The sequence below is a fragment of the Micropterus salmoides genome, unplaced genomic scaffold, assembly GCF_014851395.1.
Source record: "Micropterus salmoides isolate LMB-PRFRI ecotype aquatic unplaced genomic scaffold, ASM1485139v1 Ms_hic_scaffold_553, whole genome shotgun sequence".
NCBI classification, from domain to species: domain Eukaryota; kingdom Metazoa; phylum Chordata; class Actinopteri; order Centrarchiformes; family Centrarchidae; genus Micropterus; species Micropterus salmoides.
In genome coordinates this window covers 1-26,758 of record NW_024044297.1, presented here as the reverse complement: position 1 = coordinate 26,758, position 26,758 = coordinate 1, and the positions used below count along the sequence as shown (strand labels likewise).

The 26,758-nt window shown below is 40.0% G+C and overlaps 4 protein-coding genes across 4 annotated transcripts; 1 reads left to right on the top strand and 3 right to left on the bottom strand.

Moving 5' to 3' along the window:
- Positions 1–308: 308 nt before the first annotated feature.
- LOC119889600 (carbonyl reductase [NADPH] 1-like) lies at positions 309–7,536 on the bottom strand. Its single transcript, XM_038700440.1, has 7 exons — positions 7,409–7,536; positions 5,913–6,027; positions 4,444–4,613; positions 3,491–3,598; positions 2,556–2,764; positions 2,276–2,329; positions 309–1,515 (listed from the first exon to the last, which is right to left on the bottom strand). Exons 2-7 carry the CDS (start codon positions 6,023–6,025, stop codon positions 1,342–1,344), a joined length of 828 nt encoding a protein of 275 aa, XP_038556368.1. The 5' UTR covers positions 6,026–6,027; positions 7,409–7,536; the 3' UTR covers positions 309–1,341.
- Positions 7,537–11,557: 4,021 nt separating this feature from the next.
- On the bottom strand, positions 11,558–16,310 carry LOC119889598 (carbonyl reductase [NADPH] 1-like). The gene is made up of 7 exons (XM_038700438.1): positions 16,197–16,310; positions 14,683–14,797; positions 14,087–14,256; positions 13,608–13,715; positions 13,038–13,246; positions 12,578–12,631; positions 11,558–12,152 (listed from the first exon to the last, which is right to left on the bottom strand). Exons 2-7 carry the CDS (start codon positions 14,793–14,795, stop codon positions 11,979–11,981), a joined length of 828 nt encoding a protein of 275 aa, XP_038556366.1. The 5' UTR covers positions 14,796–14,797; positions 16,197–16,310; the 3' UTR covers positions 11,558–11,978.
- A 1,566-nt stretch (positions 16,311–17,876) lies between these two features.
- LOC119889599 (carbonyl reductase [NADPH] 1-like) lies at positions 17,877–21,791 on the bottom strand (the record flags this gene model as incomplete). Its single annotated transcript, XM_038700439.1, is given in 6 exon segments — positions 17,877–18,871; positions 19,202–19,255; positions 19,658–19,866; positions 20,484–20,591; positions 20,809–20,978; positions 21,698–21,791. Coding segments are annotated over 6 exon segments (809 nt in total), but the record flags the coding sequence as incomplete, so codon positions are not given.
- A 3,298-nt stretch (positions 21,792–25,089) lies between these two features.
- Positions 25,090–26,753, top strand: LOC119889602 (SET domain-containing protein 4-like; the record flags this gene model as incomplete). Its single annotated transcript, XM_038700441.1, is given in 6 exon segments — positions 25,090–25,209; positions 25,336–25,431; positions 25,783–25,820; positions 26,147–26,235; positions 26,520–26,725; positions 26,728–26,753. Coding segments are annotated over 6 exon segments (531 nt in total), but the record flags the coding sequence as incomplete, so codon positions are not given.
- Between the last annotated feature and the right edge of the window lie 5 nt (positions 26,754–26,758).

Genomic DNA, 26,758 nt, shown 5'->3' with positions numbered 1-26,758 from the left:
AAGCTTGAGGAATAATAAAATAATGAATAAATAAAATGTTTATATGTAATTTTTTAATTCTCTGAACAATTTCCAGACTTTGATGGGTGACTATTACAAAATGTTTTAGGTTGACAAGATTTTGCAATGGGACTTTGACCTCACGCGCTCAGTAACCTATTTCTATAATCACAGGCTGTACTTTAAAAAGATAGAGGTCTTTGAGTGTACAGATAAAAAGCCTGAAATAAATTTCATGGAAATGTTTTCATGCTCTTTGACCACACAGCTGGTAAGTTCAGACATTTGACAGACATCAGACATCAGTGTTTGTTGTACAGTAGATATTTTATGCTGAGACATTTATTTTAACTGCACTAACTGCCTTCCAGTTTTGTAACATTTAAAAACATTTTACTACATTTCATCTCCAGAGTCTAAACAAGCTGTCAATCAATTTTGTTGGCTTTTGAAAAAATCTTTCAGGCATTTTTGGATTGGATAATGCAAATTTAGAAAAAAATATACAGTTATGTACTTTGTAATTGACCATTGACTGCAGTGAAGTTTCTTGACATATTGCAATATGTTATGCAATATTGAAATCTCTTGGACTTTCTGGTGATTTTTTTCAGATTTTTCTATTCTTTTTTTTCCATTTGACTGCTGTATTGCTAAAGGTTTGATTACAAGCGTATAATATATATAAAACCAAATTCCACCTTCTGACTGGGACATGACCAAAGTCCCATGACCATGGGATCTTAATTTTAGGAAAAGCATACAGTCAATTATGATACATGTATCGTCCTGCTCTAATTCTGTCCTTATAAATTAAAATTTTGACAAAGTATTTTTTTATTGTGAGGTTTATTTATTGTTTTTGACATTAAAGCAATTTAACATCTGCATGAAAAAAAGTTTTGCATCATAATAAAAAGTTTTTTTGCTGTTATGTTATGTTGCTGTGATGTTAGTTTCATCTAGTTAAGGCAAGTTTTCCATTTTCCATGTAAAATATATAAAAATGTTTATAATCCCAAAGGCAAAGTGAAACAAAATATAATTTTTCACATCAGCGATTAGCCAGCACATACACAGATTATCGTTCCATCAAACCCAGCAGACCCAGCAGACAAACACACCCAGAAATATCCCTGTCCCTGTGGGGACATCCCATTGACATAATGCATTCCATAGACCCTTATTCTACCCTTAACCTAATTGTAAATTGACCCCTAAAACCAAGTCTTTACCCTCAAAAAGCAGTCTCTATCAATCGGGTGTGCATTCAGGTTTAAGTCCCATTGAGATTTAAGAACATGAAACACACAGGCACGCACTCAGGTGTCTTTAACACTTTCACCACGGCTGAACTTCTTTATCAGAGACAAACTTTCCGTGAGGCTCTGTGGCTCCGGGGGGCAGCAGTGCCAGGTAGACTGGAGTGACAGCGCCCTCGTCTGGTGACTTGGGGGCTTTCGATCCAGCCATGTCAGTCTGCACCCAGCCTGGACAGCAGGCGTTCAGCAAGATCTGTAAAACAGATGACAAGCATATGTTGTGTGGAATATAATTTGTCACTTGTTTCTGATGACTCTGTCCAACAACCTCCCTGTGTTTATGATATGAATTTATTTTAGGAAGGGCAAAGGCAAATTCAAAGTACTTTACAAACAACATAAAGGCATTATGTCAAGATATACCTCTGATTACAGGACAGAGGTGGTATGTGCTCATTTTCAGGTTCAAAATCTTATTTAGGGGTTGTACCACAACAGGTTTACATTTTCAAAAAAACACCATATTTTTTGTCATACTGCACATTACTGCAGCTCCTCTTTTCACCCTGTGTGTTGAAGGATTCGTTTTAGCTATGGAGTGATACATCTTGTCTCTACATGATCTTTGTTGGGAGTTGCACATGCGCAGTTCCTAGTTAAGGACTACTAGCCAATCAGCTTGGTGAGCGTTATATGAGGCGCATTTATATATTTATATAAATGCGCCTCAGGAAGCGGCAGGACTAAAAACAAGCTGTTTTCAAGCAGTTCAGAGCAGTGGTTTCTGTGGGACATGGGAACTCCCTTTGGGCTTTTTCACTTTGCAAACCTATTACATGCACAAAAAAGATATATAACTCAATAAAGGAGAGAGAAAAGGCTAGAAAGCATAATACCACCTCCTTTTCTTTAGGTCCATTTAACATTATCTAGATACTATGATGCACAAAGTGGTTAAAAAAGATGGTACTTTGTTTGTTGTTTGATTAAAAGGTGATTTATTTATTAATTACCCCGTCATTTGGTCTCTCATTTGATAGACGACGAGCCAGGATCATGGACAGGGTCTGAAAACACACACACACACAGACACAAGAAAAATCAATGTCTCTGTGAAAGGAAATATATAAGCATTCCTGCTGCACACATCACGTCACCTTGCGAGGCACCTGTATTCACTAGAATCACAATATGAAACGGGATACTAAGGGATAGCTCCCGCAGTTCCAAATCTCTGACGGTGGACACATTTCTACCATCACATAATAAATACAACATGTCACCCAACCCTACCGTCAGTCCAGTTTTGGATATTCCATACGCTGTTTCAGGCCAGCCGCCCTGCTTGAGCTCGCCCTTCTTGGCCTCCTCAACGAAACACTGCATCAGTCCCACCAGCTCCTCCTCTGTGATGTCCTCACTGCGGAATCGCTCCTGGAGGGCCGCGCTGCACTGCTTCAGAGCGCGGGAGCTGACGAAGCTGGAGATGTTCACCACACGGCCTGAAATACACACACATACCAGCAAACATGCAGAGGTTTGAAGGTGTTAACTGCTCACCAAACCTCTTTGTGTGTCTTGGTCACTCTCTGTTAGCATGGCAAACTACTTTGTCACCTTTTAGAAAGAAGAAGAAGATATACTTATATAACTCAATGTTTTCACTCTGTTATTATGTTAGTATACACACAGGTCTGAAAGACTCACACATGCACAAACATGACCCATAGCAACACACGTGGAGATGTCAGAGTGAGGGGGCTGCCAGTCAGTACGGCTCCCCCGAGCAGTTGGGGGTTCAGGAGCTTGCTCAAGGCCTCCTTCGGCAGTGCCCAGGAGGTGAACTGGCACCTCTCCAGCAACTGCCGCCCCAAGAAATGTCACAAAAGTAAGTTTGAGCTGTGGTGTGTTTGTGTTTGTATCAGGAGGATTGTTTTCATGCATTTAGTGTTGGTTAATTGTGACTACATATCATGAAAATCAAGAAAAGGGAGGTCCATTTCATTTTCTAATGAGCTGTGATGTTTATAATGTGTCACCTTTGGTGACGTCAGGAGCTACTGACTCAAGACTAAACAAACTCTTGAAATTGGAAAGCTGAGTAGAACAACCACTCTGCTTCTCACTATTCTGCCAAATTGTTTTTAAAAACTGTAAAGTAGGCTGTGTGCGCTGAGCTGTGAGTTTAAGAGGCAGACAGTACACTTGGTCCAGATCTGTGTCCTTACCTCCAGCTTTGATGATCGGCAGGAAGTGAGTCAACATGTCTCTGGTGGCGAAGAAGTTTGTCTTGAGGGTCACCTCTGCCTGGACCGCAAATGGAGTGGTGTCTGCCACTGAAGAGAGCAAGAAAGAGAGAGAGTTTACAAGATGTTGTTACGTAACAGGCTCCTTCAGTTCACAGCTGCAGCTTCAAACATCAGAAATACTTTGATTTTATGCCATTTCTTGTCTCAATGAGTGAGTCGGTCAATATGGGATGAAAAATGGCAGGAATAAAAGCTGTTCAAATAATGTTTATTTGCTATATTTAATATATAATAACTGCACTTACAGGGTGCACTATTGATGCTTTGCATTTAGAGTGCCTGCTGAAAAGTCAAGTGTTTAACCAAACACTTGCATTTGTATTTATCCCTGTGGTTAGTCTTTCCTCTCGCTACTCAGCTGTAGTTGCAGGTGAGAGCATCTCTACACAGGAAACTAATGAAAGTCCAAATAAATCTGTTTTATTTGGTCTAATGCTTTGGTGGGATACCGTGCATATGTTTGTTTTTATTCAGATTTTTTAAAAACAGATTTTATGTGAAAAAAGGACATTTTGAAAGTACAGGCAGCTTTCTATCAGGTTACTTGTTGAAAAAAATATATAGACATTGTTCAAGATGTAATAATTTGATGAATAATTGTAATAAATAAAAATAATAAATATCACTACTAATACTCCTACTAATAATAGTAATTATGTGTCAAAACAAACTACTGTATGATTTGAATACCAGTAAAAGGTTTATTTGTTATTATAGTAGTAATATTAACATTGATAATTTACAGTACTGTGCAAAGGTTTCAGGCAGGTGTGGAGGCATACTTTAAAGTAAGAACGCTTCCAAAAATAGACTTCTTAATAGATTATAATTATAAATTAACAAAATGCTACGTGAACAGAAGAAAATCCTACTTCCAAATGCTATCCCAGCATTATTGACGAGCACGTCCACTCCTCCATACTTGTCTTTAAAGTACGCAGCGGCGGTGGTGATGCTGTTCAGGTCATTGATGTCCAGCTGGTGAAACAAGGCCGTCAGTCCCTCTGAGGCCAGAGACTCCACTGCTTCCTGACCACGACCGCTGCAAAACAATTGGATTTATTTTCATCTTGTCTTAATTCTGATAAGAAAAAGATCTGTTGGCAAAACCTTGAACCAATGGGCTTATAGTGCTTAGTGTTTATTCTTTGTTTTGACTGCGTAGAGGCCTGAAAAGGCTTTTTGGGTTTTTCGCAATCAACTTCTTACTCTAAGTGATGGGAATCTACATGAACACAAAATAATCTGCAGAAGCTAGAACATTTTTGAATAATCCTCATGAAATTCTCTTTTTAAAAACATTGTGTAGGGGGAGCAGTCATTTCTTTGTCTGTTTATAAACAGTACCACATGTAACAAACATGTTACTACATATTTGTTACATGTGGTAACATGTGGAAAATGTTTCCACATGTTGTAATATGGAATAACATGTGGATCACACGTGGAAAACATTTTACCACAACATGTAACAAATACTGGCACATTTTCAAAGTTTCAGCATTACAATTTCAACAACTGAACTAATTTGAGTACTGACGAAACAAGGGTATGACAATCTTTGATAAATGATAAATACATATGGAATCTGTTTAAAGGCAATACATACGCGCACCACAAAGGTGTGTATAGGCTTTTTCCATTAACTTTTTATTGATTGGGTTTAGGTTTTTAAAAGTCTCTTATTTTGAGAGAATGTGCTAGTGAAGCAGGACTAGCAAAGTATGAAGAAATGACACCAGATGCAGAGTCTTTAAAGCAATGCAGTGTGTATTGAAAAAGAATTACTCACAGGATTGCAACATCACATATTATGGCACAAACTAATATTAGCTCAAGAAACAATCCTCTATTACACAATTCCATAAGAAGTTCAGTAGACTCCCATAATGGCATATGTGCCATAAAGTGATCAAATAGCATAATAAAACAATTAAAAGTAAACATTTTGCCACCCATATATAGGAAACGTTAAATGTTAAATCAAATACTTCATTTAAACAAAATGGGTACATGGTCCTGAAGCAGTGGATCAGGAATGTTTGCCTGACAAAGATCTTGCAGGTCGAAACATTGCACAACAAAATAGAAAATTTTCAGTGTGGACAGCCTCTTGTTTTCCATAAAATAATAAATTGCCCCACAACACTAATGTAATCATTATCCCCTTCTCATGGGTCAGCTTTTTCTAGATTTTATTTCAAAACAATGGTGCAGTGATGAGTTTGAAAAGTGAGATTTGGTAAAACGTGAAAATAAAAAAATGGTATGTTCCTTGTTAGTGACATTTTGGTAAACTTGTCTAATGTCCAGTCCAGGTGTTACCAGATGAGCTACCTACATGTCTCTGGCGGCGAGGTAAACATCTCCTTGGAACTGCTTGCAAAGTGCTCGGACGATGGCCAGGCCGATGCCCTTGTTACTGCCCGTTACCAAAGCCACCCTGGTAGACATGTCTGTGTACAGAGAGACATCAGTGAATAAACTCGCATATTAAATGCTCATTAACAGCAGAAAACAGCCATGTCTACACATTAAGCATAAAAACATGCACAAGAGTCAATTATGTTATCAGACCAATAGGAGGAGACTGAAAACGAATTTGCAGAGTCACGGTGACAAGTCCAGAGAGATTACTGTTTCCTTTATATTCTTTAATCTGGCTATTATCTATCTGGAATTAAGAAGCCATTCATTGACGATCAAGCATCAATCATAAAATGACACTTTAAAAAAAATAAAAAAAATAAAAGTGCACAGTCACACCATCTGTATGGGGGTAACTGTCCCTGATGCAAACGTTAGAACTGGTTTTCCAACGATTGTGGATTATGACTGTAACAACATGGGCGTGCCACTGATCTTTCATATCTCAAAACATCAAGACTTTCGACAAGCATGGGTGACATCAAGAGTTAATAAATCGCGTGTTTCATTATACCTTTTAGCAGTGTTTGAAGAGAGGGGAAAAAAGGGTGTGAGTAGGTCCTCATTTGCAGTCAGTTGCTGTTTCACAAATAAACCTGTTTTCTGATATTACACCACTGTGGTTAAGGTTTGATTAGGGCTAATGTTAGTGTATTCATTATCATTTCAGATAATACTAAATACCTTCTTACTACTACTAGTATAATAATAATAATAATAATAATTCCAGTTGAACAAAAATAAGTTTTATTTTGGGGGTTTGTTCTGTCATTAAATATCCTTGTGCAATAAAAATGCTGTTCATTGTAGTAGTCACAAATTCAACATTTCTAAAGTTTGCTGTAGCACGTTAACTTTTTCTTTAATGTCCAGGCTGTGATTGGTCGGTTCAGGGAAAGTTGCACTGAGGAGCGAGTTCTCGAAACATGTTTGCCTAAAAGGCACCCGATCTTCGTCCTCTTTCTCTCTCTGGCAGTAGAGAGAGCATCACATAGTGTCCCCTGGGTAATGCAGTTAATTTAGGGCCATATGAATGAATCGCCCAGAGATCCTGAGGGCAGAGAAGAGTTCTGCCGAGGTCTACATGAATTGCATGCACCCGCGTACTGTTTAAAAACGATATAGGCTAATAATCTCTGAGGGGGTTCATCAACGGTGATAAATGGTTCTTAGTTTATATTTTCTGAACGTTTAGAGTCATCAATATTGTATTACTCTTTGGATTCCTTGAGATTAAACAAGAATAGGTGCTGATGCTCTGATAAGACCGGACCTTTCTCCTGATTTCAGATCAGAGATTTTAAGTAACTGAACCAACACATTTTCAAACAAATAAAAGTGGATACTAAAATAAACATTTATATGTTAGCAAGCTTCTAACTTTATAACTATGAAATTGAGGCTTCTTACTTTAAGCTGGTCTCGTTGTGCTGCGCGAAACGTCCAGAGGAGGTGAAGCTGCTCCGGAAATGAAGATTGGATGAGGAAAAGGGAGGAACGCTGCGGCGCAGTGTCAGTGCGCATACCCTGAAAAACAAGTTATCCCCGTTGGTTTGAGAGCAACCCAGAGTGCTGTGGCGCAAAATCAAGATTTGATGCGGATGAGAAGAATAGCAAGGTATTTTATTTGGTGTTTAACTCTGTATGTAGTTTAATTTAGTAAAACACATCTTGGCGCTTTCTTTGGTTTACAATGCATGTTGGGTATGTTGTGGTGTTTGATGTAGGAGAGACACCTTAACAGTGTTTTGATATTTGTTATTTATCACTAACTAACGTTACCATAAAATGAATGTAAGGTATTGTTTTGTAATTTTTTTAATTGGTTAGCAGAAGTACACTGCCGCAATTTAATTATATTTTTTGCCAGTTTATTCGGCAACTAGATACAAAACCAGGGTGAAACAAATGCAGTTTAGTTCAGCAGCCAGATGAGATGTTGATTCAACTTTATGGACATTCTGAGGCTGTTTATACATAAATGGGTTGGACTTAATTTTAGTTCTCTGTGTAGGTTCTCAGTCATCCAGGTCATAGTTATCCAAAGAAGGTTAAAAATCAAGGGCAACTGAACTTGGTTGAAAATACTAGACAACGTTTCATCCCTCATCCAAGACACTTCTTCAGTACGGTTCTGATTGACTGGTAGGGGAACTCAGCTAATTAACCTCTGTGGGGTAGTTTGCCAAGATCATCGATCCTGCTGCTTCGCTAGTGCTCCTGGCTGCTGTAATGACAGTTATTATGATCATGAGAGCCACCCGAGGCCAAGTCTGAACAGCCATCGTTGGCGTCTGTACCTGAGCCCAAAAGTGATCGTTTTTAAATTTCCTGGGAAAAGACAGCATTGTAAGTGGTGGCCTGCTGGGGGCCAGGAGCACTAACGAGCAGAGGTTACATTTACATTTACTCATTTGGCAGACGCTTTTATCCAAAGTGACTTACATTTGAGGAACAACATACAAGGATCAACAGAGCATCAACTACAGATCTACAACTGACAAAACATACTAGTAAGAGCAGCAATAAATACTAGTAAGAGCTCACAGTACATATCAAATCAATGGGGTAGATACCTAGGGAAGGAAGGAAGAGTTAACAAAAAGTGCAATCAATACAAGATCATTGTAGGGGATAGAAGAAGAAGAGCACAGGAAGTGCATGTTAGACGTTAGGAGTTAGAGGAAGTGTTCTCAGAAGAGATGAGTTTTCAAGAACTTCTTGAAGTTAGAGAGGGACGCCCCTGCTCTGATGGCGTGTGGTAGCTCGTTCCACCATCGTGGTGTCACAGATGAGAATAGCCGGGACTGGGATTGCTTTGTGTGAAGGGATGGAAGAGCCAGGCGGCGTTCGTTGGAGGAACGTAGCGGGCGAGAAGGAACGTAAGTTTGTATTATGTAGTTTAGGTAGATGGGTGCAGACCAAGTAGTCACTCTGTATGCAGCATTAGTGACTTGAATTTGATTCTGGAGGCCACGGGGAGCCATTGGAGGTCACTGAGTAATGGAGTGACATGAGTCCTTTTGGGCTGATCAAAAATCAGACGCGCTGCTGCCTAGGAGGGCATTGCAATAGTCGATGCGAGAAATAACCATGGCCTGTACCAGAAGCTGGGTGGCGTACTGAGTGAGGTAGGGCCTGATTTTCCTTATGTTGTATAGAGCAAAGCGGCATGAACGAGAGACAGCAGCAACATGGTCTGAAAAGGACAGCTGGTCATCAATCATGACACCCAAGTTTCTCACCACCTTGGCTGGAGTGATGGTTGAGGAGTCAATTTGTAGTTTGATATTATGGTGGATAGATTGCTTGGCTGGAATGACCAAGAGTTCAGTCTTAGAGAGGTTTAGTTGAAGGTGGCGAGTCTTCATCCATGCAGAACTGTCCGATAGACAGTCCGTGATCCGAGGCGAGACAGTGGGATCGCCTGGCGGGAAGGATAGGTAGAGTTGCGTGTCGTCTGCGTAGCAGTGGTAAGAGAAGCCGTGCGAGCGAATGATCGGCCCCAGTGACGTGATGTAAATTGAGAAGAGAAGTGGCCCAAGCACTGAGCCTTGGGGCACCCCTGTGGAGAGGCAGTGGGAGGAGGGTAATTGTCCTTGCCACAAAACATTGTAGGAACGCCCTGAGAGGTAGGATTCGAACCACAGGAGTGCTTTACTCGAGATGCCCATTGCTGAGAGAGCGGATAGCAGGATCCTGTGGTTGACTGTGTCAAAGGCAGCAGAGGTTAAATAGATGAACTTCCCTACTAGTCAGTCAGAACTGAAGAAGTCTCTTGGATGAGGGACGAAACATCGTCCATCTTCAACAAAGTTCAGTTGCTCTTAATTTTTAACCTTCTCTGATAACTTAATTTCTTTCGTTGACGTCTTGACTGCTGTATTGCTAAAGGTTTGATTACAAGCATATAAACCCCTCCCACAAAACATAATTCCGCCTGCTGACTGGGACATGACCAAAGACCGTGTCATCTTAAGAAAAACATGCAGTCAATTTGGAGAAAGCATTTTTGATTTTGAAGTGTATTTATTGTTTTTCAAAATGGAAGCTATGTAACATTTTCATGAAAATAGCATTGTGCTTTAAAAAAGCATTTAGTCACAGAAAAGTATTTTATTTTCACAACATTTAAGTTTCATCCAGTTAAGACAAGTTTTCCATTTTCATGTGCAAAATTTTTGATCACCAAAGTCAAAATGACACAGAGCGAACATTTTGTTTTATCAAAAACACCAACGGTTAGCAAGCACCTATACAGATTCATGGTTTAATGTTGCATATAACCCTGCAGGTGCAAACACACACACACCTTACAAGAGTAATTATGGAGTTATGTCCATCACCATTTAGTTTAACCACTAAACTCGTTGGGTTAATATTTTAAATATTGTAATAGTTTTTCCAGATTGTGTCATGTTTCTATTCGGATGGAAAATTTTGCCTGTGCCCTAACCTCAACCATCATAAGGACATGCCTAACCTGAACTCTTACCTTAACCCAAATTATATTTTCAGCTCACCTGCCAAGGTGGCTGGTAGATGAAAAAATACACCAGCCAAACGTATTTTTTACCGCCCAAAATAATAAATTGCCTTTTGTGTCACGTATACATTTGTTTCCATTCTTTTAATTGAGATAATATTATGTCGAATACAAACTTAAAGAAGAGGCCAGACTGAAATTTGAAGCAAAGTTATATTATTGCTATTAAATGTACTTGACTTTTAAGGAAAAAATATAATACTTACGAGATGCTTATTAATCATTCAACTTAAATCTCATCACTGACTCTTAAACATGCTTTATCATTCAGCTTAACTCTTCTCAGACTCCTCAGTTTGCCTCCTGGTTCAGAGTCCTGGTGCCACAGCATCACAGCTTTTGTGGGATCAACATTTTTTTATACAGCCTATGGATCATACTCTTGATCTCTGGGGAGGACAGCAGGACCATAAGATCTGACAGTGGATCAGATACTAGACTGGACCGCCAACTTTATTTTTTTATGTTTTGCTTCAGCCTCCTCTTCCTTTGCTTTGTTTCTTTGTTTTGTTGGTTTCTTGGCAATGATAAATGTTGCCACATTACGCAGGTGGCTAGCCAGCTAAAAGCTAAAAACACTCCCAACTACAACTTTTAATGAGCTCCCAAAACTAGCAGCTTTCACGCTGCCTTATTTCACCGGGGTACTGAGCCAATCTACACTGTATGAAAGGTACAGAGCCAGAAAGTTGGTGACAGAGACGAGATAGAGAGGCGGATCTCTGTGTGAAAAGCCACAGCCGACATGCCGGTGTTGTGTTACACATAACAGTCTTTTTCAAAGCCGGGCCGCTATGTGAAAGCACACATGGTTGTGGGATAACGCTGGAAACTTTTGTGTTCAGTTTGTATTACTAAATGCGACATATATGCGGATATTTTTTCTGCATTGTTCTCCGTATGAAAGCGGCTATAGTCTCACTCTCCCCCCTTTCCCTCCTGACTCCTGTCCCCTTACGCCCCACCCCCTTACAAATCTACACCAATCAAACACAAGTACCATGAAACGAACATAAACAACAACCAATGAAGCCCTTTAATCCGTGTGTTACATGATTTTAGATCCCTTGGTATATCAGGGACCAATTTAAGTACGACACACAACAAACAAGAACCTTTGGCAGAAGGTCTGCTGCCAATTACCGTGAAATAGAAATTATATGGTGATATCATGACGAATACATTTAACCGCCAATGTGGCGGGTGGCCTTCCAACATTTAAGCCCCCAAGTGGAAAATCCACCCACATTTGGCTGGTGTTAATTTCCATCCCTGACCTGAACCCTAAAACCAAGTCTTACCCCCTCTATAAGCAGTCTCTACCCGTGTGGACCTCAACTTCTGATTTTGAGATGCATTCAGGTTTAAGTCCCTTTTGATATATAAGAACATGAAATAAACACACAAGCACACACTCAGGTGTCTTTAACCCTTTCACCACGGCTGAACTTCTTTCTCAGAGACAAACTTTCCGTGAGGCTCTGTGGCCCCGGGGGGCAGCAGTGCCAGGTAGACCGGAGTGACAGCGCCCTCGTCTGGTGACTTGGGGGCTTTTGGACCGGCCATATCGGTGCGCACCCAGCCTGGACAGCAGGCGTTCAGCAGGATCTGTAAAACAGATGACAAACAGATGTTGTAGGGGATTGTTTCTGATGGCTCTGTTACTAGCAGTCCACGACTGTTTGGGTCGTGTTAATGTTGTGGGAAGCAGAAGGTAGTTCAAAGTACCTAATGACAACCCAGAGTTTTCATGAATTATCCTCACAATGATTTAGTTTATACTGAATAGGAAACATCCTTAAAAGTTTTGTAGTTTGAGACAAGAACGTAAAAGTAGCACAAATAAAAGATGAGCAAGTGATAAGAGTGTCTGTACTGTTGTGAAGCAGATTTTACACAATAAATTGTTAAAAATATATGACAGTATATGAAGTCCAATTAACATTATTGCTACAACCTTTAATAAGATACTGCTGAACAAAGTGGTTAAAAAGAAACTAATAGATGGCTCTTGTTTAGATTTCAGTGATTACCCCGTCATTCGGTCTCTCCTTGGACAGACGTCGAGCCAGGATCATGGACAGGGTCTATAAACACACACAGAGACACACATGAATAACCAATGTCTCTATGAAAGGAAACGTGGCATTAGAGAAGCATCTCACCAAATTTTCTCAGCTTTTATTTCCCTTTACATTTTAAGACCTGCAAACTCGTTCTTGATCTCGACTGATGAGATGACTGATCGTCTGATGAGTCACAGTATTTCATTTTATATCACAGGCATGGTATATATCATTAAACATTAACAGTTTAGAATAATCATACCATACTATTTATGATTTTTTATTCTCTTTTATTTGGAACTTCCATACAAACAGGAACAATTCCTCCTGCTCTTTATTTACAATTTCACTCAGGATAGCAGGTGCCAAATCTCTGGGCACATTTCTACCGTCACATAATAAATACAACATGTTTGCCCAACCATACCGTCAGTCCAGTCTTGGATATTCCATACGCCGTTTCAGGCCAGCCGCCCTGCTTGTGCTCGCCCTTCTTGGCCTCCTCAACGAAACACTGCATCAGTCCCACCAGCTCCTCCTCTGTGATGTTCTCGCTGCGGAATCGCTCCTGGAGGGCCGCGCTGCACTGCTTCAGAGCGCCGGAGCCAGCGATGCTGGAAATGTTCACAACACGGCCTGAAATACACACACATTTGTTTGATATAATTTTCTAATGAGTGCGTTTATAATGTGTCACCTTTGACAAGATCAGGAGCTACTGAAACATGAGAGAGCAGGTACAGGTTTGGAGACTATCACCAACAGCCTTTTTTCATCAAAAGTCACTTTTGAACGATGGCCGACTCAAATGAACCTTTTCATCCTTTTAAAACTTTTTCTGAATCAAGACCAAACAAACTCTTAAAATTGGAAAGCTGAGTAGAACAACCACTCTGCTTCTCACTATTCTGCCAAATTGTTTTTAAAAACTGTAAAGTAGGCTGTGTGCGCTGAGCTGTGAGTTTAAGAGGCAGACAGTACAGATCTGTGTCCTTACCTCCAGCTTTAATGATCGGCAGGAAGTGAGTCAACATGTCTCTGGTGGCGAAGAAGTTTGTCTTGAGGGTCACCTCTGCCTGGACCGCAAATGGAGCTGTGTCTGCCACTGAAGAGAGCAAGAAAGAGAGAGAGTTTACAAGATGTTGTTAAGTAACAGGCTCCTTCAGTTCACAGCTGCAGCTTCAAACGTCAGAAATACTGTCTAATTAGGAAACTAATGAAAGTTATAAAGCAGAGCTAAATAAAAAGTAATTATGTGTCAACATATACTACTGTATGATTTGAATACCAATACTGGTATACGAATCATGTTTTGAATTGATAATATATATATTTATATATTATTGTAATCCGAACTGGCGACTTATCTAGGGTGTACTCCGCCTCTCAATGTCAGCTGGGGATTGACTCCAGCCCCCCCTGCGACCCTGTACAAATAAGCGGTTGAAGATGATGAATGGATCATTGTAATCCTACCTTTGAACGCTATCGCAGCATTATTGACGAGCACGTCCACTCCTCCATACTTGTCTTTAAAGTACGCAGCGGCGGTGGTGATGCTGTTCAGGTCGTTGATGTCCAGCTGGTGAAACAAGGCCGTCAGTCCCTCTGAGGCCAGAGACGCCACTGCTTCCTGACCACGACCGCTGCAAAACATTTGGATTTATTTTCATCTTGTCTTAATTCTTTTTTTTTTTTATGTGCACATAACAAATTAACAGAGTTGTTATTTTCTATCATATGATCTCCTAATTGTAGGTGCATCTGTCATTTCTTTGTCTGTACAGGGGCATCTAAAAAGCTTTTTTGTTGTTTTTATCTTGATGATTACACTTACAGCTCATGGAAAGCAAAACTTCAGTATCGCAAAATGTATTAGAATTTTAGAATAAAGACTTTAATTTTATCTGGGAAGAGCTCTAATCAGCTAATTAACTCAAAACACCTGTAAAGCTTCCCTGAGCCTTTAATCTCTCAGTCTGGTTCTGATGCTCACAGTGGACTTTTCCAGGATATTTTTAATGCACCTGTATATGTAGCCTGGTCCAGGTGTTACCAACTGAGCTACCTACACGTCTCTGGCGGCAAGGTAAACGTCTCCTTGGAACTGCTTGCAAAGCGCTCGGACGATGGCCAGGCCGATGCCCTTGTTACTGCCCGTTACCAAAGCCACCCTGGCAGACATGTCTGTGTACAGAGAGACACCAGTGAATGAACATTAACAGCAGAAAAATAAGGTCTAAACAGGCATAGCTACACATTAGGAGGAGACTGAAAATGAATTTGCAGAGTCACGGTGACAAGTCCAGAGACAGACCGGTTTCCTTTATATTGGCTATAATCTGACTTGTATCAAGAAGCCATTCATTGGCGATCAAGCATCAATCGTAAAATGTCACACCATCTGCATGGGGGTAACTATTTAGCCCTGATGAAATTATACATTTTCATTATACATTTTAGTTGTGTTTGAAGAGGAGGGAAAAGGTGTGAGTAGGTCCTCATTCACAGTCAGCTGCTGTGTCACAAATAAACCTGTTTTCTGATATTACACCACTGTGGTTAAGGTTTGATTGGGGCTAATGTTAATGTATTCATTATGTTATCTGATAATACTAAATACCTTGTCACAAGTAGTCAGTTTTATTTTGGGGTGGGGGGTGGGGGGGGTGTTATTTTCTTAAATATCCTTGTGCAATAAAAAAGGTTTACATTGTCTCACACACCAGATGCGAGTCTTATCCCATCCACTGCGCCATCACCACCCCATTCGTGATCGTTCATGCAGAACGAGTTCAACATTTCTAAAGTTTGCTGTAGCCAGTCAACTTTGTTTTTAATGTCTAGGCTGTGATTGGTCGGTTCACGGAAAGTTACACTGACGAGCGAAGTTGAAACATGTTTGAGTAAAAGACGCCTGATCTTCCCCCAGGTGAACAGGTGAGCGTCACGTAGTGCCTCCTGGGTAATGCAGTTTATTTAGGGCCGGAGATCCTGAAATGCAGCTATAGAGAGGGTAGAAAAGAGTTGTGCAGAGTTGGCTACTGCATGCAGCTCCCGGGAGGTATGTTACCGTTTATATGCTGAGAAAAGAGGTGGAAGCAAATGTCGGCAGGTAGCCTAAAACATCTGTCCTGCAGGATAATGAATCCACCACTTAAGGTTGATCAAATGCGGTTATTTCCACAGATTTCTGCTCAATCTCAAGGAATGCTACTTCTACTTGGTATAATAAAATATTGATGATATGATGATCACAACGTTTATAAAATATAAACTTTGAACACAACTTTTATGAACGCATAAATATATCGTTTTTAAAGAGCTACTTGGAGGATGCATGCAGAAGTCGGCACGACACCTGCAACTGTGCGCAATAAGAAAGTTACGGTGCGCCAAAGAGTAAAATGTAGATTTTAGCTTTGAGACCGGACCTCTATCCCGATTTCAGATCAGAGTTTTTAAGTAACGTCAGGCTAAATGGACAAACCCATTTTGAGACAAATAAATGTGGATACTAAAAAGCACATTTATATGTCAGCAATCATATGTTATCTAACTCGATGATGAAATTGAGGCTTCTTACTTCAAGCTGGTCTCGTAGTGCTGCGTGAAACGTCCGGAGGAGGTGAAGCTGCTGCGGAAATAAAATCTGGAGGAAAAGGGAGGAATGCTGGAGGTGTGCGGCGCAGTGTCGGTGCGCATACCCGGAAAAACAAGTTAGCAACAGAGGTTTGATGCCGCGTTCCTGACGGTCGGAACTGGGAAATTTCCAAGTTGAAATATCCGACTTCCAACCTCAAAGCATTTTAGGTGCTTTACTTTGACTATAAAGTTATTGTTTACTATTTACAATGTGTGCTGTGATTGTTATGTGATATCATTCGGCTGCTGGGAATACTTTGGAAATCCGACTTCAGGTGGCGTTCCAGGATAGTTTTTCTACTTGGAGGTTGGAAATTTCCCAGTTCCGAGTTGCCCTGAACGCAGCATGAGAGCACGTCTTATATATCACTACATCATTTCCATCAGGTTAAGCAAGGAACAGAGGGGACATCAAATGACAGAATAAAAAGTAAATAAATAGAATCAAATAAAGGTAGGACTACCTCAGATTAACTTAAATCTGCTTAATAATTAAACCAAGTTAAGAGCTTTATTGTTTTTGACAAGTTTCAGTGACTTATTCAAACATTTTATCTCATTCTTTCAGTAGTTCAAGCAGGGTTTAGTCTTAAAGAACCTGACATTTATGTATAAAGGATTTCCCCAATAGCATCACTTCCCGACCTCCAACTACAAAAACTATCCTGGAACGCCACTTGAAGTCGGATTTCCTACTTGTGAACTTGGAGAAAAAATATGCACCCCATCTTCACAAGAAGCAGTTGAATGAACTCACACGACAACTCACATTGTTAATAGTAAACAATAGACTAAAGGCACCATAAAGTATATTTGCATTTATTTAATTAAAATTATAAAAACTATCATATAGTAAAACATGTTCTGTATGTAAATTGATGTAGAAATATGTTGCTAGGGAGCTGGTTACACTAAGGAATTTCTAAGCATCTTCTCTGCACACAAGTTATTCAGTAAAATGTTAAAAATGCAACGGCGTATAATATATAGGTGTTTAACTCTGTCTGTATGTACCCATAGTATCGTTTAGTAAAACACACAGTGGCGTTGTCTTTGGTGATAGATGCGTGTTGGGTATGTTGTGGTGTTTGATGTAGGAGTGACACCTTAACAGTGGTTTGGGATTTGGTATAAATCACTAACATTAATACAAAGCGCATGTAGGCTGTACGTTAGTTTGGCTTAGCAAAAGTACACTTAAAGCATACAATTAAATTAAAAGTCCGTATTTTGAGCAATTTTATTAGGCACACAGCTAGGTGGAACAATTGTAGTCTAATGCAACATCCATGAAATAAATATGACCCTCATGAAGATATAATGTTCAGTTTTTGTAGAAAGAGTTTATTTACTCAACCCACATTGATATAAATGGGTTGGACTTACTATTAGAAACACATCACATTAATTTCCTGCACCACATGATACAGGCTCCAAAACAAAATTTAATCAATACCTCTCTAAAATGTGTCCAAACCTGATCATGATAACCTTCAGATACAAAGTAAGGGTTTATTGCAGGGTATTAACTGCATTAGTTTAAGATAGGTGTACCTAATAAACTAGCAGTGTAGAATCGTTCTGAAGTAATTTGTAAGAAAATTAATTGGGGAGTATGATGTTTCTTGTACAAGAGAGGATCTTTATTGTTATTATGTTCATGGAGATCAGCATATAAGCAAATAAAGCAAGACTGTAAAAAGGTTAACAAAATTGTTCCAAACAAAAGAGGTGTTGAAACCATCATTTAGATCATAATGCAGGAAGCTTGACTAAAAAATGTACTAAATGCTCTGTGGCATGTTCGGGGTGTTTACGTGTATGTATGTACTATCAGACTTTGATGGGTGACTGTTACAAAATGTTTTAGGTTGACAAGATTTTGCAATGGAACTATCGTCATGAGCTCACTGGCCTATTTCTAAAATCATAGGCTGAATTATAAAAACAATGGAGGTCTTTAAATGTACAGATAAAATCCTGTAAATAAATCACATACTACTGTGTTCAACACAGAGATGTTTTCATGAAATTTGATCACACATCTGGTAAGTTAGGACACATGTTTGTACAGTACATATTATGCTGAGACATTTTTGGACACATTTATCAACAGTCAAATTTGCTGGTTTCTAAACACATCCTTTTAGGACTTTTTGGTAGTTATCTATTCAAATTATGAGCAAAAGCAATGTAACATCTTCCTGAAAAAAAAGCATTGTACTGTAAAACAGCATTTTTATTGCCAGAAAACCATTTTATTTTCACAACATTTGAGTTTCATCCAGTTAAGGCAAGTTTTCCATTTTCCATGTAATAAATATAGAAATGTTTCGACCACCAAAGGCAAAATGAATCCGAAGGTTTTGGCAATGTAGTGCTCAAGTGGAAACACTAGCAGTCTTTCAGTTACTCTCACACCCTCAGGTGTCTTTAACACCTTCACCACGGCTGAACTTCTTTATCAGAGACAAACTTTCCGTGAGGCTCTGTGGCCCCGGGGGGCAGCAGTGCCAGGTAGACCGGAGTGACAGCGCCCTCGTCTGGTGACTTGGGGGCTTTCGGACCGGCCATATCGGTGCGCACCCAGCCTGGACAGCAGGCGTTCAGCAGGATCTGTAAAACAGATGACAAACAGATGTTGTAGGTGATTAAATTTGTCATTTGTTTCTGATGACTCTGTCCAACCTCCCAGTGCTTATGATATGAGTTTATTTTAAGCAAGGCAAAGGCAAATGTCAAATTTGCACAGCACCTTTCAACAACATGGCAACGTGCTTTACATAAAACATAAAAACATTAATTATATATATATATATATATATATATATATATATATATATATATATATATATATATATATATATATATATCTCACAAAAAAGCACTTAAATCGAATTAAAGCGAATAGATGGTTCTTGTTTGTTGTTATATTTCAGTGATTACCCCGTCATGCGGTCTCTCCTTGGACAGACGGCGAGCCAGGATCATGGACAGGGTCTGAAGACACAAACACAGAGACACATATGAATAACCAATGTCTCTATGAAAGGAAACCTGGCATTACAGAAGCGTTTTCCTTTACATTTTAGGAACTGTAAACTTGTTAAGAAATGGTTTAAAATAACCATACTTTTTCTAATTATTTTCCTCTTTTATTTGGAACTTCCATACAAACAAAAACAATTCCTCCCGCTCTGTATTTACAATTTCACCTGCAAAGGTTGGCCAACCAGCATTGAAGGATATCACCGCCACCAACTGCCGCTCTCCCGTCTGGATTCACAAGATACATAGCCCGCCGCAAATATGTAGCAGAGACACTAAAGGATAGCTCAAATCTCTGCCCGTGGACGCATTTCTACTGTTGCACGGAATATACGTCATTTCGCTCAACCTTACCGTCAGTCCAGTTTTGGATATTCCATAAGCCGTTTCAGGCCAGCCGCCCTGCTTGTGCTCGCCCTTCTTGGCCTCATCAACGAAACGCTGCATCAGTCCCACTAGCTCCTCCTCTGTGATGTCCTCGCTGCGGAATCGCTCCTGGAGGGCTGCGCTGCACTGGTTCAGAGCGCGGGAGCTGACGAAGCTGGAGACGTTCACCACACGGCCTGAAATACACACACAAACCCACATGTCCATTTGATGTAATTTTCTAATGAGTTATAATGTTAATAATGTGTCAACTTTGGCAAGATCAGGAGCTTCTGATACATCAGAGACAGCGGGTACAGGTTTTGGAGAAAGATGTGATCACATATTTTACCAACAGCTATTTTAGATTCTCCAAAGTAACTTTTGAACCATGGCTAATTCAAATTAACCAAATTTAACTCGCCCACATCACTATTCATCTTTTTAAAAATTTTTCTGAATCAAGACCCAACAAACTCTTGAAATTGGAAAGCTGAGTAGAACCACCACTCTGCTTCTCACTGTTCTGCCAAATTTTTGCACAAGTTTTTTTGTTTTCTTTTGAGACAGTGCAGAAGCTGTGTACCTGAGTATCAATAAAACATCAATAAATCTAAATTGAACATTACGAAGCGGTAGATCCGTGCTAATGTACCTTAACTGGCTGGCTGTGTGCCTCATTTCTAAGCGAGGTTACAGCCCATTGCCAATAAGTCAAGTCATTTTTATTTATTAATAAGTGATTTCATTGAAAAACTACATAAAGCCCCTTTATGGAGCAGACAGTACACTTGGTCCAGATCTGTGTCCTTACCTCCAGCTTTGATGATCGGCAGGAAGTGAGTCAACATGTCTCTGGTGGCGAAGAAGTTTGTCTTGAGGGTCACCTCTGCCTGGACCGCAAATGGAGCTGTGTCTGCCACTGAAGAGAGCAAGAAAAGCTCCAAACCATATACTACTGAATAATTTGAATACCATTTTTTGGTAGTTATATTAACATTGAAATGATCAGATATCAATGTATTATTATATATTTTGCATGTACCCCGCATCTCGCCCAATGTCACCTAGGATTTACTCCAGCCCCCGTGCGAACAGATAACTGGTTGAAGATGATGAATGGATCATTGTAATCCTACCTTTGAACGCTATCGCAGCATTATTGACGAGCACGTCCACTCCTCCATACTTGTCTTTAAAGTACGCAGCGGCGGTGGTGATGCTGTTCAGGTCGCTGATGTCCAGCTGGTGAAACAAGGCCGTCAGTCCCTCTGAGGCCAGAGACGCCACTGCTTCCTGACCACGACCGCTGCAAAACATTTGGATTTATTTTCATCTCGTCTTAATTCTGATAAGAAAAAGATCTGTTGGCGAGACCTTGAACAAATGGGCTTACAGAGCTTAGTCTACTAAAATCTTCAATTCCTGCTTTTTTATTTTAGCTCTCAGACTGCGTAGAGGCCTAAAGCGTTTTAAAAGGATTTTCAAAGGCCTTAAAACATGTTTTCGCTATCAGCTTCTTACTCTGACTGATGGGAATCTACATGAACACAAAATCTGCCAAACATTTGTGGTTAATCCTCAGGAGATTCTCTCTTTTTATTGTGTGTTTTCATGTGTACATAACCGATTGCTAGGGGTGTGATCATATGATTATCTTTGTCTGTACATGTGCATCATCAAAAAAGTTCATTTTCTTCGATAATTTAATTAAAAAAGTGAAACTTTCATATATTCTAGATTCAATACACATGAAGTGAAATATTTCAAGCCTTTTTTTGTTGTTGTAGTCTTGATGATTACACTTACAGCTCATTGAAAACAATACTTCAGTATGGAAAAATGTTTTTTTTAATAATACATAAATGTCAAACTGAGATCTTTAATCAGCTAATTAACTCTGCAAAGGTTTCCTGAGCCTTTCATTATCAGTCTGGTTCTCACAGTGGACTTTTCCACGATATTCTATTATTTTTAATGCACCTGTATATGTAGCCTGGTCCAGGTGTTACCAACTGAGCTACCTACACGTCTCTGGCGGTGAGGTAAACGTCTCCTTGGAACTGCTTGCAGAGCGCTCGGACGATGGCCAGACCGATGCCCTTGTTACTGCCCGTTACCACAGCCACCCCTGGGAGACATGTCTGTGTACAGACAGACACCAGTGAATGAACTCGCATATTAAATGCTCATTAACAGCAGAAAAACAAACAGCCATAGCCACACATTAAGCATAAAAACATGCACAAGTGTCAAACAAATAGGAGGAGATTTGCTGAGTCATGGTGATAAATCCAGAGACAGAACTGTTGTATTTATATTATTTAAATTGGCTATTTAATCTAATTGGAATCAAGAAGTTCACTGGTGATTAAGCATCAATCATAAAATTACACTTTTTACTGTGATGTAAGGCAAGACAAGTTTATTTGTGTAGCTCATTTTAAACAACAAGGCATTTCAAAGTGTTTTACATGAAACATAAAAGCATTATAGGGAAATATAAAAGAGGTTAAATAGAAAATAAAACAGGTAGTGTAAGTTATTAATCTACAGCCTTACATTTGATTTAATTAAGTGGTAAAAAAGAAAGGTCTTTAGTCTTAATTGAGAAGACGTGAAACGTGGGAACTTAATCTGCCACTTTGTCTTATGACCATGTAAAAAAAGCTTTAAATTGTCAAATGATACAACAATTAAATCAAAAAGTCAAATAAGAGAAAAATAATAAAAGTGCATTCATCTTTACGGGGGTAACTATTATGAGCTTTAGCCCTGATGCAAACATTACAACAGGATTGTGGATTATGACTTTGCAAGAGCGTGCAACTAACATTTTAATCTCGAGACATGAAGGCTTCAGGCAAACATTAGGTAATATCAATACTCAAATTGCATGTTTCGCTATACACTCTAGCTTTAAAAGAGGGCTTTTCGCTTAAATTCAGATAATTGTTTTTGCGTTACATAACGCTGACTTGCTAATATGGAAATTTTTCAATAATGAACCATTTCCAAACAAACAAATGTGGACACTAAAATGAACTTTGTCATGTGAGCAAGCTGCTAACTTTGTAACCAAAAGGCGAAATTGAGGGTTCTTACTTTAAGCTGGTCTCGTAGAGCTGCGTGAAACGTGCAGAGAGGGTGAAGCAGCTGCTGCAGAGAGGAAATGGGAGGAGAGAGAAGAGGGTCGGTCTAACGGTGGAGGAGGGGAAATGGAGTCAGAGGAGAGTGTGGAGAACGAGGAAGACACAAGAGGAGTTGTGAAAAGGAAGAAGGATTCAAGTGATGGCAGCCAGGCAGGAAAAACAGATGAGAGGTTTCAAGTAGGAATGATAGCAGTGACAAAGGAAAGGATGAGATCTTCAAAGATTCGCACGAGGTTGGAAAGTTTGTTGGAGATAAACTCGGCCCGGTCCATCAAAAGAACAAGGAGTGGGGATGGGTGTCATTTACTGTGTGAAAGGGGGTAATAAGCGGCGTACCGAGGTCAGTGGAAGACGAGGACTTTCGGGACACTGAAAATGTCTGATGCGAGAAGACTCACAAGATTCCGTCAAGGAGAAAGTGAGGAAAGTAATTCAGCGTGCCTCGCATTTATTGCTATGGTGGTTAACTGTGGGAATTAAGAGCAGGTCAGAAAGGATCAAGATGGTGCAGAAGCAGCAAGGAGATCTGGATGCCAACCGCCATAAAACCCCCAAAGAAGAAGAAGAAGAAGAAAATGGGAGGGAGTGAAGTTTGCCGCGCATTGTCAGTGCGCATACCCGGAAAAACAAGTTAACCACGTGGGTTTGTGGAAACAACCCAAGGAGCAACGACGGAGCTGGATCAAGATTTAATGCAGATGACAATAATATCCAGGTATTGTATTTGATGTTTATGTATATTTGTATGTACCTATAGTTTAATTTCGTTGACAAATAGGCTACCTTGGTGTTTTCTTTGGTGTGCGATGCATGCTGGGTATGTTGTGGTGTTTGATATAGGAGAGACACATTACAGTGGTTAAATATTTGGTATAAATACCTATATTGCTCATTATACAAAGGTAACTTTAGGTCCAGGTATATGTTTGTGTTGTTATTTTTTACTGTATGGTTGGTTTGGAGTTTTGGCATCACTGAGAGAGAGATTGAGTGTGTTTTGGTCAGATTAAGGTGTGTTTATTCACTTTAGTGTGTGTGTGTTTATGTGTGTGTTTGTTCACCAGTGGCCTGCACCACGAAGGGAGTTCAACCTACTCAGAGTTAACTCGGGTTATCAGGCAGACTCAGGGTTGACAAACTCTGACCGCCTACACTGGAGTTAAACGGTACTACGAAGGTGGATAAATTGAGTCCTTGTTAACTTGGTGCGTTCGCATAAAACGGGTGTGTTCGGCCGTGCAGGCAGAGTTTTATCGCAACGGCGCATGCTCCGTATTTCTCCAGAGGAATTCACATTGTTAGTGTCAGAAAATTATGAATGTAAAGACAAGTTAACGGCTAAATCTAATATCGTGGCGGACGACAAAGCCAGGGAGTCTTGTTGGACTAAATTTGTGGTCTAATTATCTTCCCAGTGTTCTTATTGTAGTTCAAATCTCTATTATGTATTTTATGGGCTGCTCTTTTATGTGTAATATGATGTAAAGTTACAACTGCATATAACGTCCATTGTAATAGGGGAAAAAAGGAGCCAGCAGAGGGGGAGTCCTAATAATCCGAGAGAAAAATTAATTTAATCTAGCCTACAAGTAAAAAAACTTGAATATTCACTGACATTATAGCCACACATTTGAGAGAAACTTCGCTTTGCAAGGCTGCAACATCACACACACATCTGCCATGTATTATGCACGCACTGGAAAGTTATATTAAACTTTGCAATTGGATTTAGCAGTGAGGAAATACTCCTGAGTTTAGCCCAAAATCACTGTCATGCACCTTAGAGACTTTTATTGGGCATATTCAGAAGGAAACAGAGTGATTTTCGATTTTTTATGACATTAATTTCAGGGAATTTCTGATTTTTCTTCTTGTAAATTTCACACTTTCATCTACGATTTTTTGAAATATGTGAAAACACTTAGGAGAATTCAATTATAGACTACAGATGGGCTACATCTAAGAAACTATCCCGTTAATTAATTTAGATTCCTCTCTAAAATCCCTGAGGCTGCAGGGCTCGCTCTCTGAACGTAATGCTGTTGTGTTCAGAACTTCATTGCAACCGCAGGGAAGCAAATCAGGATGAAATCTAAACACATGTTATGAAGCGGTGTGTATTAATATCCTACTTCTCATCATTAACACTGGCAACAGACCTCTGTAGGGTAACACCTATCCACCTTTCGTAGTACGGGTTAACCGGGAAGTTACACCCGACGTCACAAAGTTACTCCTGAAGTTACCTGGATAAGCCAGTTACCCGCTTCGTAGTACAGGCCACAGGAGGCATTACAGATCCAGGTGGGGTCATGAGGGGTTGCAGGCATCGGGCTGGAAGAGCTGCGAGGAAGAGGAGGCAGAAACAAGAAAGTCTCATCCAGTCAGGTATAAACCAATTTACTGCTACATGGTTGCTTTATAAAAATGTTCAGTACTGTCAAGTGTTTCAGCACAGACCGGTCTCTCTTCTGGTCTCGCCCATCACCAGTCTGTTTACCTCTGTTTCTTCAGTTTCTCTGTGTCACCATCTGCAGTATGTGAAGCTATTGAAATTTCTTCACCAACGGGGATTCACCTCAACGCTGCTGCAGCCAGCCCTCTTCACTGGTACGACTCAACATACAGTACAGAGCTGTTACATGATTTGCTCAGAGAGAAGTAGCATCTGCACCAGAGTCAGCACCATATTTGTATGAAGACACGGGTTTTGCTGAGTTCTGGTTTGCAATGTGATGTTTATACGAACATTCAGATGTGACAACAGTTAGTTGTAACAACTCATGATTGACAGGTACAGCAGCGAGTCTGATTCTCCATATTCTGCCACTTAAGAGCAGCCTTTGACTGTGATGTAGAAAAGATCAGATAAACATTCACTGCCTCCAACATTTATATAATAACCTGACTGATTGATTGAAGTACCGACTTTGTGCGTGTTTGTTGCTTCATGTAATCCAGACACAGGCAGAGGACTGCAAGCTCTCAAGACCATAAAGGTAAGTCATTTAAAATGCAATTGTGCATCTGATTAATTAAACTACCTCACAGTAATAACCTAAATATACAGTTTCTATTGTCAGAGAAAAACAAGTTAACAATCACAACATTAAATATTTATGAATAAGGCTGGCATTACTCTATATTTTTCTGTACAGGTGTGCACATGTGCATGTATATGCAAGTATAACTATCTGCATGATAACTAAATCAGACACCTCTAGTCAGCCAATCATAATAACATAGCATGTCTTTTGTTTGATTATTTTCTTGTGGCTTTGGGGTGGTTACAATCTTTCTCTTTGTATGTCTTTTCCTCTGTCAGCCTGGCCAGCTGGTCATTTCTCTGCCAGAGTCCTGTCTCCTCACAACCTCAACTGTTCTGGACAGCTACCTGGGACAGTATATCAAGAGGTACACACACTCACATATTCATACACAAGTGAAACTATTTAAAATATCAGAATATGCAAATATCAGCTTTTGCATTAAATCAGCCCTGCAATAACTAATACTTTTTTAAAGCTTCAGTGTGTTACAGAGGTGTTGATTCAACTTTGGTAGTTTGTGTTTTTGTCGTACTGAATTGCGTTATAGCAAATGAGTATGTAACTATGTTTCCAGACACAAAGTGGATAAGCCAAGGGTCTAGAGGTCAGACTCTGAAGGGTTGACTGGCATTATTTTTGTCTCTCCAGCTGGAAGCCCCGCCTCTCTCCTCTGTTGGCACTCTGTGTCTTCCTGGTGTGTGAGCGGCACAGAGGAGAGGCCTCCGACTGGTTCCCTTACATCAACGTGCTGCCTACCACTTACACCTGCCCCGCCTACTTCACCGATGATGCCATGGCTGTTCTGCCTGCCAGTGTGCGGCGACGGGCTTTGGAGCAGAGGGAGGAGGTGCGAGAATCCACTCCTTTAATCAAGACTTCTTCAGGTG

Coding starts and splice junctions, on each gene's coding strand:
- LOC119889598 (XM_038700438.1), bottom strand. CDS start 14,795: ATGTCTGCCAGGGTGGCTTTGGTAACGGGCAGTAACAAGGGCATCGGC. Junction 13,716..14,086: donor TGCTGCGATAGCGTTCAAAG/GTAGGATTACAA, acceptor TGCTCTCTTCAG/TGGCAGACACAGCTCCATTT. Junction 13,247..13,607: donor GCCGATCATTAAAGCTGGAG/GTAAGGACACAG, acceptor TGTGTATTTCAG/GCCGTGTTGTGAACATTTCC.
- LOC119889600 (XM_038700440.1), bottom strand. CDS start 6,025: ATGTCTACCAGGGTGGCTTTGGTAACGGGCAGTAACAAGGGCATCGGC. Junction 4,614..5,912: donor TACCTCGCCGCCAGAGACAT/GTAGGTAGCTCA, acceptor ATTGTTTTGCAG/CGGTCGTGGTCAGGAAGCAG. Junction 2,765..3,490: donor GCCGATCATCAAAGCTGGAG/GTAAGGACACAG, acceptor TGTGTATTTCAG/GCCGTGTGGTGAACATCTCC.